The 16,217-nt window shown below is 51.0% G+C and overlaps 1 protein-coding gene across 1 annotated transcript; it reads left to right on the top strand.

Moving 5' to 3' along the window:
• Positions 1-208: 208 nt before the first annotated feature.
• Positions 209-15,461, top strand: LOC110506195 (glutamine and serine-rich protein 1). The gene is made up of 13 exons (XM_036963542.1): positions 209-613; positions 4,786-4,886; positions 5,201-5,350; positions 5,719-9,024; positions 9,274-9,584; positions 9,768-9,884; positions 10,083-10,216; positions 10,316-10,533; positions 10,698-10,835; positions 13,254-13,351; positions 13,445-13,591; positions 13,837-13,932; positions 15,183-15,461. Exons 1-13 carry the CDS (start codon positions 507-509, stop codon positions 15,321-15,323), a joined length of 5,064 nt encoding a protein of 1,687 aa, XP_036819437.1. The 5' UTR covers positions 209-506; the 3' UTR covers positions 15,324-15,461.
• The last annotated feature ends 756 nt before the right edge of the window (positions 15,462-16,217 follow it).

The raw sequence follows: 16,217 nt of genomic DNA, 5'->3' as shown, positions 1-16,217 counted from the left end.
GCAAATTATATCACGATTTCTTACATAATTATGTGACCGTGCAAAGGTTTAAAAAAAAGTATGTGCAAAGGTCGTGTTAAAAAATATATGATCAGTGATATGACTGACTTGATGTCATTTCAGACAGGTAAAAACATTTCACAGAAAGAAATATTGCTCCATTATTATACTGAAGGAAAATTATGAGAAAGAACTCTTCCAACTCAAGCAGGGTTGGCGGTGCATCATGGGAAATAAACCAACATGGGGACCTGATCCAAGTACCAAACCACCATGCAGTGCCTGCACAGTTTTTGATTAAGGAAAACGAACAATGATTATCATCATAACCTCATGCTAAAGAGAAGTGGTTATAAAGTTTCAGGACTAAACAGATGAACTTGACGGCGCCTAGTAATCTATGGTCCGGGAGAATGTGATTGTTTTGTCCGGCGCCGCGCTCGTATGTGTGCCTACTGCTTCACAAAGCGCCATCGGGGAAGTGCATCACTCCCAGCCTTCGACGGATGATGGACCGGAATTACCCGAATTCCAGTTTCGCAGACCCGCTGGCTCCACCAGCACAGACCGTAGCCTGGGCCTATGAGCGGAGCACCGCAAGCATAAAGCCAAGGTAAATGAGATGAAGGAGAGGGCGGGTCACCTTTCACGGAAAATTCCGGTGATGGAAGGCCTAGCACAACAAACAGAAATGTGACGAGCTTTTAAAGTTAACGCGTCGTGTTATGGAACAATTGTGTGGAGGGCTTGACATATGAATATAAAGTTACTGATCACTCATTGAACAGTGTTTTGGAAATGTTGGACACCCCTAAAATCTGTAGCACGCCATCAGCTACGTAGCTGTGTTGCACGTTAATTGTCAATATGCACAATTAACTATCTACATGCAAGAATGCAATTATGTCGAATAGTTCAATCAAGTATTCGATCGCTTAGAATGAACCATCTTTAACTAGGAAAGAAGTCGCCAGACAGGTCCGCTTAATCACACTGATGTACGGGTATATTTGCATAGCTAGCTAGATACGTTGTTGCGCGTAAGGTTGTCAAATCCGAGGTGTTTAATTCGCTGATAATCTGGTCATTGACATGGTCTCAATTTTTAGGAAGTAGCTTGACTGGTTGGATTCTGTTTTGACTGAAAGTGAAGTCACAGAAAGACTGGTGTTTTGTACAGTTTGTTGACAGCTGTCTGACGTCTACATCGTGGTCAACTCTGAATGTTTACTTCTTCAGAGCATCGCTGTCATTTGACCATTGAACAAAATGATGAATATGAAAGTCGTGCTTGTCACACGTATATTTGGGAGGCTCAGTGGTGTGGTTGATAATGTGTATTTTTTTGGTCCACTCTCTGTGTGGAGTTAACCTGAATTGCCTGTTAAAATATCCTGTTTTATAAATGGATAGCGCTGAAAATGTGGGACACCAGCTGCCCTAGTTATGGTATCTGCTGAGTACAGACACACAGCGAGAGACTAAGTGAAGTTAGTCCGTGCGTAACAGTTGATCAGATATGTGGATGTTGAGGTTCAGTCTAGCTAAACCCTAACTACCTGTTTAAACCCTAAACCCTAACTACCTGTTTAAACCCTAAACCCTAACTACCTGTTTAAACACTAAACCCTAAACCCCAACTACCTGTTTAAACACTAAACCCTAACTACCTGTTTAAACACTAAACCCTAAACCCTAACTACCTGTTTAAACCCTAAACCCTAACTACCTGTTTAAACCCTAAACCCTAACTACCTGTTTAAACCCTAAACCCTAACTACCTGTTTAAACCCTAAACCCTAACTACCTGTTTAAACCCTAAACCCTGAACCCTAACTACCTGTTTAAACCCTAAACCCTAACTACCTGTTTAAACCCTAAACCCTAACTACCTGTTTAAACCTGTTTAAACCCTAAACCCTAACTACCTGTTTAAACCCTAAACCCTAACTACCTGTTTAAACCCTAACTACCTGTTTAAACCCTAAACCCTAACTACCTGTTTAAACCTGTTTAAACCCTAAACCCTAACTACCTGTTTTTTGACATTAAGTTGAAACACATTTAACAGAATCATGTCTCTCGTCTTGGCAGACTGGGCTCTTCAACTCATTTCCACCTGGATGAAGAGAGGAGCCCTCGTTAGTGGTGTGAGTGGGGAATCTCTGTCCAGACATGAACTGTGGAGCCCCACACAGTGCCTCTGGGCGGCTGTGCCACCCACCCTCCTCCTTCCACCTCCCACCCCCAGGGTCTGAGGAGACAGGGAGAAGTAAAGGGAGAGCGAGGGGCTGGTTAGAGATCAGTCACTTCTCAGGTTATGGAGGGAAACTGAGATTGACACCCTTAGGGGGGAGCGTGGGGTCTTGTTTTAACCTACTCACCAACACATGTTTAGTTGAACAGTTTTAGGGGTAGGTAAGTTAAATCAGGGAAGGTCGCATATCAGACAGGTGGGTTTTAAAACAGTTTGTAGTTTTTTTTTACGGTGAAGCTGTTCGTACTAGTTCTATGTCATTACATTATGAAAGTAGGCTAGACTGAACATGCTTGAAGCCTGTTCCTGAGTTCTCTCTCCAACTGCTCATTGTCCCTGTGACTGTTCTAACCTCCAGGAAAAAGGACTTGGAAAGCGTCTGTCTTTAGAGAGAACGGTGGATTCACTCTAGAAAATAGACTATCCCACTCAGGGAGGAGGTGGAGATCACCACCTCCTCATCATCCCTGAGTGCGATAATGTCTTCCTGACCTTTTCACTTTCTCTTGTCTGTGTGAAAGCACCAGCGTTTTGGTTGGTTCCTCCAAACTGATCAGTGAGAATCAGCGTTTTGGTTGGTTCCTCCAAACTGATCACAGTGAGAATCAGCGTTTTGGTTGGTTCCTCCAAACTGATCACAGTGAGAATCAGCGTTTTGGTTGGTTCCTCCAAACTGATCACAGTGAGAATCAGCGTTTTGGTTGGTTCCTCCAAACTGATCAGTAAGAATCAGCGTTTTGGTTGGTTCCTCCAAACTGATCAGTGAGAATCAGCGTTTTGGTTGGTTCCTCCAAACTGATCAGTGAGAATCAGCGTTTTGGTTGGTTCCTCCAATCTGATCACAGTGAGAATCAGCGTTTTGGTTGGTTCCTCCAAACTGATCAGTGAGAATCAACTCAGGGAATTTAGCTTTGACTTGGGTCCTAGTTTGTGACTAGTTTATCTCTCCCTCACCCTTTTATTGTAGATTAGTAGGGATGTGTTAGTGAAACACAGGGACAGAGAGAGAGAAGCAGATGAGATGACTCCCAGCTGAGCGTTTGTCTCCTGACTAGAACATCAGTCAGTCTGCTCTGTGTTCATCGCACCGAGACGTCTCGTATTATCTGAATAATAGGAAATGGGACATGTTCGGCTCCATTTTGTTACCATGTGATGAACAGACTGACTCGTTCTGGGGTCTTTTGGGGTGGGGGCGGGGCGCTGTGACGATGTCAGTATAACAATATTTATTTGAAAGCGAAAATAAAAACATGAAGCAGACAACTCTTTGGTACTTTAAAAACCTGCTGTATGTAAAATATTGTGAGCTACAGATGGAAAATAAATAAATGTGACTCTGGATGACATAATGTTTGCTTCCAACATTAGGACTGTTTTCCTAAAAAAGTAAAATCCGCTTTGCGTTTTGTTTCCTTGTCAAGATACTAATGAGTATTGTATCGTACCGGCCCTAGTTGTTTTTACCACACGTTTTGATGGAAAGTAGTAGCTAGCTGTTTGTACAGGGCCTTTCATTCTCAAGTTCTTATACTGACAAGGCTGTTTTGATGCTCCAGTGAATTGTAAAGTGCGGAATTAAAGTTTCATTGGATGCAAATAACCCAAGGTTCATAAGGTAGTCTGTCCTCTTAAAAAGTCTCGCTCTCTGTTCTTCTTCTGCCTCCACTTCTGTGTGTGGGTTAGGCCTTTGTAGGTTTCAAGACTGAGGCCGACATAAAAATATCCCAGAGCTCTCATTCATAACCCTGTTATGACTTGTAACAATCTCCTCAACCTGCTTGGGTTCCCCTGTACAGTGTACATGAATAATTCACCTCTGGCCATGCCAGTCTCTTTGTGTCACTCTGGGGGGCTGTGGAAAGGGCATGAGAGAGCACCAGCTGGTTGTCTAGCTACACTGACACTATTCATGACAGTGCAGGTTGATAGTGCTACATGTTATCCTGTGGTAGTTCAGCTGTGAGGAGGGAACAACAAGTGTGTCTGCTCTCATGTTGTGTGTGATCCCTGTTTAGTACAGCAGTCTTCATATGAGCTTGTCTGACACCCTGTTATAATCAATACTAGTGTTTCTATAAAAATAACGTGTCATGTTTGAGTTCTGTCAACGTATATCATTTTCTAATCTGTTTAACTCTGTTTCTAATGCTGAACAAATAATAACCTCTTATGTGACTATCAATTATAATATTATCAATGGGTGAGAGATGTTTTTATATATCAAATGAGACCCGTCCTGCACCACATTTTTAAGGGCCTCCATTGTGCCTGACACACTTTTGTAAGCTTGCATCATGGGCCTATAAATACTGTCTGGGTCTCTGTGTGACAGGGCAAGGCCCAGGGGGCTGACAGGGGCACAGTGTGCTGTTGTGATAGTGCTCACATCGTGTTGTTGATGTGTGGAATAAGCTTGTCTGGTTTAGTGCCTCAGGCATGGTGAGGTTGCACAGTAAAGGTGCAACATGTGCGTGTCCTAATGTATATGTGTGTGTGTGTGTGTGTGTGTGTGTTCCTTTCCGCAGTGCCAGTTATGGTGCCACACACCTGGAGTCGGAGCTCCTCCATCGGCAGACCTACGCCTGCACCCAGCTGCCCACCTACACCACTACCCATCACCCTACAGGTAAGATTTAATGAAGGACTACGAGACTTGTTTAATGAACTGTAGCGGGCTGCCACTCTGTGTTGTTATTGTAGGAAGACCATTAGGAGAATGTTACTGCGCCTGCATCAGTAACCGGTCATGTCTAGATGGATACAACTTTTGTAAAATTTGACATTTTTTCAGCGAACCCGTTTCTTAACCTAATTCACCTAACCTGCTCCGAAAAGTACATTTTTGACACAATCTGTATCCCTTCTAGACATAACCTCAGTAACCTCATGACATGTTCTCTGTCTCTCTTCACCGCCTCCCCCTTCTTCTACCTCTCCCAGGTCTGTCGGGGGGGTTTGACTCAGGCACTAACACTACTGAGACCTCTGTCATGAACTTCCTGTCGGCCATGGAGTCTAGAGCCCTGCAGCAGGCTGGTCCTGTCGGGGCCTCTCTGCTCCCCCCCTTTAGGACCACCACGTGGCAGACCGGTGAGGTCACACACAGTATATACACACACCAAATGGCTGCCATTTTACACACTTGGTTTTGAGTTAATTATTTGTTGTGGATTTATGAATTGTTCTGTGCGTCATGGATTCCAAAGAAAATGACATTTTGAATTGAGGCACCAGGCTGGTTTCAATTGGGAAATGAGACCTGTATCCATTCCACTCAGTTCATATATTACACATCGTTGGCCTTGTTCTCTTTCTACCTCTCTCTCTCATGTTTGGTTCATCTGTCGTATGTGAGCTGTGTTAGCGGCTTGTTTTTGTCTGTATCATTTTGTATTTTGTTTGGATGTGAACTTGCCCGAAGATTTATCTTTATTCATCTTTCTTTTTTTTTCACTTAGGCGCCAACCCCACCACAGAGCTGTTCCTCACCGGTGCCCTTCCTACCAGCGCCACATTCCCCTACCCTGCCCCCCTCTCCTCTTATCAGCACCCTAGTGCCTTCCCCTCGCGGAGCTACGCCACCAGCCCCTCCCTGGCCCTCCAGGACCACGCCTTCAGCACCTCCACCAACGGCCTGCTCTCCTCCCACCTCGACCCCCTGCTGCAGCTTAAACCCAGCCAGGCCACGCTACCTACCTCCCTGGCCTTCGACCGCCTCCCCACCCCCTCCCTGGGCACCGCCCTCCCTCCCCAGTCATCCACATATCGCTCGGCCCAGGAGTCGGCCCCTCACCTCCTGCAGCCCCAGTTTGGGCTACTGCCCTTGGCTACCCAGTCAGCCCCCCAGCCTTACGGGGTGCCCGTCTTCTCGGGCTCCATCGAGAGAGCACTCCAGCGGGAATGTAGTGTGATCAAGCACCACCAGAGGCCTTCTAGCAGCAGCCACACTGTCTCGGAGCAGCTGCCTGGCTTGCAGCATTCCCTGCAGGGCTACCTCGGCTCAGGCAGCGGGGAGGGGGATGGCTCCTTCCAGCAGGACCCCTCAAGGCAGACCACAGTGCCCTGCAGCACCTCCATGGGGACGGACTCCTCCCAGGGGGTCAACGGTGCGCAGCAGCCTAAGACGGGTGTGCAATCTCAGGCCTACCCCTCCTCCATCCCCTCCCCCTCTGGGTACTGCTCGTCCTCCACGGGTGCCAAGACTAAAGACTGTTCTTCCAAACTGGCCCCAGATGGCGGACCCCAGTCACAGGGTGGATCTCCAGAGAGCTACCCCTCCCCAGGGCAGGGGCCTGGGTTGAAGCATGGTTCGGTGATTGCCAGCCAACAGACTCAACCATACACATCGGCCCCGCTACCCAGTCTGCTGTCCACTCTCAGCCACTCTCAGAGTTACATCACCTCCCAGGCTTACTCCTCTTCCTCCTCAGACCTCCTCAGGCCTTCTCTCTATAAGACTCTGCCCTCCTTCTCTGGCCATTCAGGCAATGTAGCGTCTGTCAGTCAGTCCCTGGTCTACTGCTCCAGCCCTGGGCAGAGCCAGGAGGATGTGGGCCAGTACAGAGCCCAGGTTCAGGGCCTGTGTCTGGGCAACCCCTCTCAGAGCTCCCCTGCCAGCCACTCTCAGGGTGCCCCTAACGTGAGCTACCTGTCTCAGGGGCAGGCTTCGGTCACTCAGTCTCAGAGCTACGCCGCAGGACAATCCCTCAGCGCCCCCTACCCCTCCGCCATCGCCCAGAGGTTACCCACATCAATATCGGGCCAGGGCTACACCCCCTTCTCTTCAGCCCCTCCCCTCGCCTTACAGAACAACTGCAGAGCCTCAGTACAGGACCTAAAGCCAGCCTACTGCAAACTGAAACTGGAAGGAGAGATCCCCATCGAGGACCTCCAGGCTCTCCAGCAGGTCTCTTTAGAAACCTCCAGCCTGGGGGGCAGTGACAATGTGGTCTACGTAGTCTCCAAAATGGATGACCGTTACAACACTCAGAGTGTGATCCGGAGCAACTCGCGAGCCGAAGACCAGCTCATAGGCACAAAGACTAGGACCAACGCCCAGCTCATGTCTTCCCATGAGGAGCTCAAACAGCACTCACTCCTGCTCAAAGGGCCCGAGCCACGGCAACAAAATCACCAGGCCAACGCCCAGTCTGCCCTGAACCACACCCAGAACCAGTACATCAGGGTCCCCAACTCTCAGGTTCTACTGGAGCCTAATCGGGACCAGCAGATGGTCCTGATCCAACAGCCTCTCATCCACTGTGGTCTCAACCCTTCCAAGGTGCAGCTGACCCCGGGGTCAGGCCAGGTCCAGTACCTTCACATGGAGGGAGATCATCTGATCAGCGTTAGCCTTAATGGTAGCCAGAGCCAGCCTGGGGCAGTAGGACAGAACACCATCACGGACTCCTCCATACTGCACCTCTCTTCGCCAAAAGACCCTTACAGTCAGTCGACCAATCAGCAGCAGTCGCAGGACGCTAAGCACCATTTCGCCCTGAGCTCCATCTGCTTCCCAGAGTCCATGCTGCTGGCGGACGAGAGGAACATCCTGTCCAACGTGGATGACATCCTGGCTGCCACGGCAGCCGCCTGCGGTGTCACGCCACAGGACTTTGTCAAAGCCACGTCCGGTGCTGCTGAGGGCGGCATGCCCGACCCCAAGGGTCATTTCCAGACTGGGGACACCAGACACCAGTCACCTAGTTTCTCCTCTTCATCTTCCCAGACCTCCATCATCACCAACACTAACTCCCATAACACCATGACCCTGACACTCAATGGCTCTCCTATGAGCTCAGACGGACACCAGTTTCCTAAAGGGGAGGGGCATCTGGGGCAACAGTACTCAATGTCACACTCGCACACCACTGTAGTCGACCCCAGGCACGACATGGGCGCCGACAAAGGTTTGCTACGGAAGCCCGGAGACGAGCCAAACAACATTTCACCCAAAGGACAGTCTGTTTACCTTAGCAACAGGGCCGATGGCAACCCCAACGGAGGCCACTCTGAGAATGAGTACCACCTGGCTGGCCTGGGGTACGACCCCTCAGGGAACCTCAACAGAGGCAAGGCCAATAAGCAGAACCCCAAAGGGTCCAAAGTCATCAAGAGAGAAGACGGCCTTGACGAGTGTCCCTCTTCTGACGGCTTTGTCAACCCCAAAAAGAGGGTGCGCTCCAAGGCTTCGGCCAAGCCACCCGTTCCAGAGGAAGAGAACATCCAACCAAGGAAGAAGACAGTCCAGGCCAAGAGGCAGAACTCCCGGGGCAGCGACCCCACCAGCTCCCCTTCCACCTCGGAGGCGGCCTACGACAGCTACCAGCAGCAGGAGAGGATGAGGCAGAAGATCCGTGAGGTGGAGGAGCAACAGCCAGAGGTCAAAACAGGCTTCATCGGCTCCTTTCTGGACTTCCTCAAGTCAGGTCCCAAACAGCACTTCTCCTCATCCCCCGTACGGACCCCCAGTCGCTCCCGCAGGCCCTCAGCTTCGTCCAAGCGGCCACTGTGCGCCATACCGCCTCTACCTCTGAAAATACAACCCCCATCAGCCCCGTTGATAGGCGATGAGGGCCTTGGGGTTGCGGGGAGCTCTCAGCAGCAGCGTCTGGAGGAAGAGCTCCAGAAGAACCTGGAGACACTGCCATCATTCAGCTCAGACGAGGATGAGAGCAGCGCTGGAAAGAACCAGGCCCTCCAGAACAGCATCAGCTCAGCCCTGTCGGCCCTGGACGAGCCCTCAGACAGGACACACACAGCGGGTAAACATGGAATGGGCTGCCCTCACAAGCCCTTAGGATTCAGTCATCTGGTTTGTTAGTTATCAGTGTAGTGTGAGACAGCATTGTGTCCTGATTGGATACCATTTAAATAAAACGCTTTGTTTTTTATCTCCAAAAACATTTTCATAAATCAAGGAGGGCATTCATTAGTACCATGTTAATTCCAGTAGTTACATTTAACATCTAATACCCTAACCTCTATCCCCTCTCTCTTCTCTCCATCAACAGACAACAGACTCTCCAACTCTCCCCTGAAGCCAGACCAGGCTCCCAGCATGCCTCACTCAGCCTCCAAAGCCCAGGAGCAGCAGACGGATGCACCGAAGGAGTCCTCGACAACCGTCTTGTCATCATCGGTGACTGGGTCGTCGGGGCAGGAGGGGGCGAAACCGGCCCCCCCAGGCCAGCTGGCCGTCCAGCTGACCAGCGTGGCCATAGAAGGACTGACGGACGAAGAACTGTCGGACAGCGGGGGAGAGGGCATGTACCGCGAGAGGGACGAGTTTGTGGTCAAAAACGAGGACACCGGGAGCCTGAAGGTGGGAGGGATGGGAGGGGATTTGTGTGAAACCTTGGCAGAGATTCACATTTTTTTCTTTTTTTCCCCTAATGCAGTTAGTCCAGATATATAAAACATATTTGTGTCTCTGTCTGTCTGTGGTTTGTTCTATTGATCCATGCTGAGACTTGTTCTACTCGTGTGTGTGTGTGTGTGTGTGTAGGTGACATTGACAGCCGGACAGGAACCCCCAGCCATCTGGAAGGTCCAGAAAGCTCTGCTGCAGAAGTTTGTCCCTGAGCTGAGGGACAGCAAGAGAGTGTTCTCAGCCACTAACAGTGTAAGGACAGGTGTACATCTGATTAGACACACACACACCTATGCATGCACATACACACACTACTCATGAACACACACACACTCACAGATGATGATTAGTGTGTTTGTATAAATCCCCATAGAGTTTGAATTCTTAACATTATTCTGTAAGCAGAGTAACATGAATCCACTCTGTTGTGTGTGTCTACATCCGTTCTAGTATCTGGGCTACTTTGGTGACGCTAAGACCATGTACAGGAGGGTGTACGTCAAGTTCCTGGACACGGTCAACAAGAAGGAGTACGTCCGGGTCTGTAACCGCAAACCCCGCTGCAAGCCCATGTCCTCCATGAGGTACTGATATCTGTTCCTCTACTTATTTACCTCAGTCTGTCTCATCTTCATCATTCTGAGTCTGGTTTCATTCATTTCTACCTTCATTCTCTCCTCCAGAGGCTGTCAGGCGAAGACACTGCTCGGTCTGAAGACTCCTCCCCGCTCAGTGAACTCTGACCCTCTCGCCACGCCCACATCACAGAAGTCCCAGTCCAAGCCTCGCACCAAGCAGCCCAAGACCAAGGCAGAGCCCCCGCCCAAGAAGAGGAGGAAGTGGAAGGAGTACTCTCCGTCTCCCTCTGAGTCCTCTCCTGAGGATGAGGCTGAAGATGATGGTGAGGGTTGATGCTTTAGAGAGCCTACATTTAGGCTCATTCCCATGGGTTTGATGACTTGATGGAGCTCTGCAACTTCCTGTTATGTGCTGTTTTATCTCTTGTTCTTCCCTCTCCCTCGTTCCCTCTGTTAATTCCCTCTGTCTTTTCTCTCTCTGTCTCAGAGTTCACTCCTCCAGTGCCGTTTTCCTCTCGGTTCCTCAACACCAGGACCATGAAGGAGACGTTTAAGAGCTTTGTAGAGCTGTTGATCAGCGTCGCCCTGGATGCAGACGTGATGAGCGCTCTGGAGAGGGAGAACGGTGGGTATACCCCCAACAGAGGGGGAGAGGGGGATGGTTGGTACCCTTCCAAGGGTTCCCAAACTGTTACAACTGTTACTGTTACAACTTTCAACAGTTACATGAAAGCCGGACTGAGTTCCTTAAAAAAAGATTTGGGAACGACTGCCATAGGGGGGTTAGGGACGGAGACAGGTGTATTCACGGAGGAGTAATCAGGTCTGGCATACCTGAGGGGGAGAGAGTGAGAGGGGCCGGAGACAGGTGTATTCACGGAGGAGTAATCAGGTCTGGCATACCTGAGGGGGAGAGAGTGAGAGGGGACGGAGACAGGTGTATTCACGGAGGAGTAATCAGGTCTGGCATACCTGAGGGGGAAGAGAGAGAGGGGACGGAGACAGGTGTATTCACGGAGGAGTAATCAGGTCTGGCATACCTGAGGGGGAGAGAGAGAGGGGACGGAGACAGATGTATTCACGGAGGAGTAATCAGGTCTGGCATACCTGAGGGGGGGGAGAGCGAGGGGACGGAGACAGGTGTATTCACAGAGGAGTAATCAGGTCTGGCATACCTGAGGGGGAGAGAGAGAGGGGACGGAGACAGGTGTATTCACGGAGGAGTAATCAGGTCTGGTATACCTGAGGGGACGGAGACAGGTGTATTCACGGAGGAGTAATCAGGTCTGGCATACCTGAGGGGAGAGAGAGGAGACGGAGACAGGTGTATTCACGCAGGAGTAATCAGGTCTGGCATACCTGAGGGGACGGAGACAGGTGTATTCGCGGAGGAGTAATCAGGTCTGGCATACCTGAGGGGGAGAGAGAGAGGGGACGGAGAAAGGTGTATTCACGGAGGAGTAATCAGGTCTGGTATACCTGAGGGGACGGAGACAGGTGTATTCACGGAGGAGTAATCAGGTCTGGCATACCTGAGGGGGAGAGAGAGAGAGGGGACGCAGACAGGTGTATTCACGGAGGAGTAATCAGGTCGGGAATACCTGAGGGGGGGGAGAGAGAGGGGACGGAGACAGGTGCATTCACGGAGGAGTAATCAGGTCTGGCATACCTGAGGGGGGGGAGAGAGAGGGGACGGAGACAGGTGCATTCACGGAGGAGTAATCAGGTCTGGCATACCTGAGGGGGGGGAGAGAGAGGGGACGGAGACAGGTGCATTCACGGAGGAGTAATCAGGTCTGGCATACCTGGGGGGGGGAGAGAGAGGGGACGGAGACAGGTGCATTCACGGAGGAGTAATCAGGTCTGGCATACCTGAGGGGGGGGAGAGAGAGGGGACGGAGACAGGTGCATTCACGGAGGAGTAATCAGGTCTGGCATACCTGAGGGGGGGGAGAGAGAGGGGACGGAGACAGGTGCATTCACGGAGGAGTAATCAGGTCTGGCATACCTGAGGGGGGGGAGAGAGAGGGGACGGAGACAGGTGCATTCACGGAGGAGTAATCAGGTCTGGCATACCTGAGGGGGGGGAGAGAGAGGGGACGGAGACAGGTGCATTCACGGAGGAGTAATCAGGTCTGGCATACCTGAGGGGGGGGGGGGAGAGAGGGGACGGAGACAGGTGCATTCACGGAGGAGTAATCAGGTCTGGCATACCTGAGGGGGGGGAGAGAGAGGGGACGGAGACAGGTGCATTCACGGAGGAGTAATCAGGTCTGGCATACCTGAGGGGGGGGAGAGAGAGGGGACGGAGACAGGTGCATTCACGGAGGAGTAATCAGGTCTGGCATACCTGAGGGGGGGGAGAGAGAGGGGACGGAGACAGGTGCATTCACGGAGGAGTAATCAGGTCTGGCATACCTGAGGGGGGGGAGAGAGAGGGGACGGAGACAGGTGCATTCACGGAGGAGTAATCAGGTCTGGCATACCTGAGGGGACGGAGAGAGAGGGGACGGAGACAGGTGCATTCACGGAGGAGTAATCAGGTCTGGCATACCTGAGGGGGAGGAGAGAGAGGGGACGGAGACAGGTGTATTCACGGAGGAGTAATCAGGTCTGGCATACCTGAGGGGGAAGAGAGAGAGGGGACGGAGACAGGTGTATTCACGGAGGAATAATCAGGTCTGGCATACCTGAGGGGGGGAGAGAGAGGGGACGGAGACAGGTGCATTCACGGAGGAGTAATCAGGTCTGGCATACCTGAGGGGGAAGAGAGAGAGGGGACGGAGACAGGTGTATTCACGGAGGAGTAATCAGGTCTGGCATACCTGAGGGGGAAGAGAGAGAGGGGACGGAGACAGGTGTATTCATGGAGGAGTAATCAGGTCTGGCATACCTGAGGGGGGGGAGAGAGAGGGGACGGAGACAGGTGTATTCACGGAGGAGTAATCACGTCTGGCATACCTGAGGGGGGGAGAGAGGGGAAGGGAGTGGAATAGTTGTTTGTAGAATTTAGGAAGCTGATCACATTGTTTCTGGGGTTCAGATGAGCTGTTGCTGCCCCACATGAAGAGAGTGGACGGGATGATCTGGGACAACAGGAGACGCCTGCTGCCCAGACTACGAGTGGGACAAGTCTTTAAGGTTTGCGTTTTAGCATTCTCCTGAAAATAAATATAGGCCTCTGCCTTCCTCAACAACCTTTTATTGAGTACCTCTCACATTGTCTCTCCTCAGACGGCGCTGGACAGCTTCCCAGAGATCTCCGTGGTAACAGAGCTCAACAAGGATGGGGAGACTCCAGCCTTTAAGGTGCGGCTCAGTGGGAAGGCCTACAACAGGAAGAACATGAAGCCTTCCAAGTCCCCCAGCAAACTGCCCCTGGTAAGAAGAGGCTCTATGTTGACACTGCTATTTACAGTGCAGGCCAGAGGGAAAGAAGAAGCCCTTTCTGCTTTTGTCCAGTAGAGGGCGTCCTGCACTCAGTTTGTGTCTCTGATGCAACATGTTTCTGTGACTGCTGGATGTGAATGCATTTAGTTTTTTATGCTTACTTGACCAAACTGTGAAGTTTGCGTGGAGTGTTTAGGAAAATGTAGTGTAATGAACTCTGTTCTCTCTGTCTCTAGGAATACACAGTGGACCAGCAGAAACCACAGTGGTTCTCCCTCTACCATTCTCTACAGCATTACAAGTACCACACATACCTCATGTGTCAGGAGGAGGTGAGACAACACTCTGTGTCTCTGTGATTGGCCGAGTGTGACCACATGTCCCTGCATGTTGGTCCTTTGTCCTGCAAGCAAACAATCATGTCCCACATTTTATCAACAGATTAAAACTCCCTCCCACCAGGCTACACTGTCCCCCAAAGTCATCCAGTTGTCCCACATTTGGGTGTTTTAAATGTGGTCACCCTAGTGGGGGCATGCATGTGCTCTGTGTGTGCCCCAGTGGGTCTGTGGTGGAATACTTCAGGGATGCTAAGAAGAAGACCATGTACAGGAGTGTGTCTGTGGACAATACACCCTAGCCAGCTGTCTAGTTGGTCCACATTGCCCTCAGTCTAAACAATACACACTAACCAGCTGTCTAGTTGGTCCACATTGCCCTCAGTCTAAACAATACACCCTAGCCAGCTGTCTAGTTGGTCCACATTGCCCTCAGTCTAAACAATACACACTAACCAGCTGTCTAGTTGGTCCACATTGCCCTCAGTCTAAACAATACACACTAACCAGCTGTCTAGTTGGTCCACATTGCCCTCAGTCTAAACAATACACCCTAACCAGCTGTCTAGTTGGCCCACATTGCCCTCAGTCTAAACAATACACACTAGCCAGCTGTCTAGTTGGTCCACGTTGCCCTCAGTCTAAACAATACACACTAGCCAGCTGTCTAGTTGGTCCACATTGCCCTCAGTCTAAACAATACACACTAACCAGGTGTCTAGTTGGCCCTCGGTCAAACCTCCAACGTGATATTTTGACTGCAGAACTGAGACGCTGTATCAGCAATGACCACTGAGTGTCATGTTCAGTTTAGAATAGTCTTGAACCTAGGTTATCTCTTCAGTAACAACCCCTCTGTATGTGTAATTGTTTGCGGCTTGTGCCTTTGTCAGGCAATATGTCACGCCCTGGCCAGTGAGGGCCCTGGCCAGTGAGGGCCCTGGCCAGTGAGGGCCCTGGCCAGTGAGGGCCCTGGGCACGGTTTGGTTGTACAACTGAAACCCATGATTGGCATACAACTGTTGTGTGATACCAGGGTTGTTTAGTTGGCACAGAAACGCTGGTGTGGTGGATGTGTGGGTTGTTTTGTGGTTGACGTGTGGGTTGTTTTGTGGTTGACGTGTGGCTTGTTTTGTGGTTGACGTGTGGCTTGTTTTGTGGTTGACGTGTGGCTTGTTTTGTGGTTGACGTGTGGCTTGTTTTGTGGTTGACGTGTGGCTTGTTTTGTGGTTGACGTGTTGCAGATTGCGTCATTGCGGGTGCAGGCTGGTGACATGGGGCAGGAGGAGACGGTGCAGCTGTGCATGAGGAACGGAGCCTGGGTGGAGGGCCTGTTCGACCGCTTCGGAGAGCTCCTCAACCAGGTGCAGCAGGCCTGCCTATAGCACAGACTAAGAGGGAGAGAGAGAGCTGGAGGGAGAGAGGCCTGCCTATAGCACAGACTAAGAGGGAGAGAGAGAGCTGGAGGGAGAGAGGCCTGCCTATAGCACAGACTAAGAGGGGGAGAGAGAGCTGGAGGGAGAGAGGCCTGCCTATAGCACAGACTAAGAGGGGGAGAGAGAGCTGGAGGGAGAGAGGCCTGCCTATAGCATAGACTAAGAAGGAGAGAGAGAGCTGGAGGGAGAGAGGCCTGCCTATAGCACAGACTGAGAGAGAGAGAGCTGGAGGGAGAGAGGCCTGCCTATAGCACAGACTAAGAGAGAGAGAGAGCTGGAGGGAGAGAGGCCTGCCTATAGCACAGACAGAGAGCTGGAGGGAGAGAGGCCTGCCTATAGCACAGACTAAGAGGGAGAGGGAGAGAGGCCTGCCTATAGCACGGACAGAGAGCTGGAGGGAGAGAGGCCTGCCTATAGCACAGACTAAGAGAGAGGGAGAGAGAGCTGGAGGGAGAGAGGCCTGCCTATAGCACAGACAGAGAGAGAGCTGGAGTGAGAGAGACCTGCCTATAGCACAGACTAAGAGGGAGGGAGAGAGGCCTGCCTATAGCACAGACTAAAAGAGAGGGAGAGAGAGAGCTGGAGGGAGAGAGGCCTGCCTATAGCATAGACTAAGATGGAGAGAGTGAGCTGGAGGGAGAGAGGCCTGCCTATATCACAGACAGAGATGGAGGGAGAGAGAGGCCTGCCTATAGCACGGACAGAGAGATGGAGGGATAGAGATGCCTGCCTATAGCATGGACAGAGATTGAGGGAGAGAGATGCCTGCCTATAGCATGTAGGGAGAGAGACATAGTGAAGGACAGATAGGGGGAGGTCTGCCTAAAACAGAGACTGAGAGAT

This window comes from Oncorhynchus mykiss, chromosome 26 (genome assembly GCF_013265735.2).
Source record: "Oncorhynchus mykiss isolate Arlee chromosome 26, USDA_OmykA_1.1, whole genome shotgun sequence".
Lineage (NCBI taxonomy): Eukaryota > Metazoa > Chordata > Actinopteri > Salmoniformes > Salmonidae > Oncorhynchus > Oncorhynchus mykiss.
This window is presented reverse-complemented; position numbering and strand designations above follow the sequence as displayed.

Coding starts and splice junctions, on each gene's coding strand:
- LOC110506195 (XM_036963542.1), top strand. CDS start 507: ATGATGGACCGGAATTACCCGAATTCCAGTTTCGCAGACCCGCTGGCT. Junction 4,887..5,200: donor CACTACCCATCACCCTACAG/GTAAGATTTAAT, acceptor TACCTCTCCCAG/GTCTGTCGGGGGGGTTTGAC. Junction 13,352..13,444: donor GAGTGGGACAAGTCTTTAAG/GTTTGCGTTTTA, acceptor GTCTCTCCTCAG/ACGGCGCTGGACAGCTTCCC.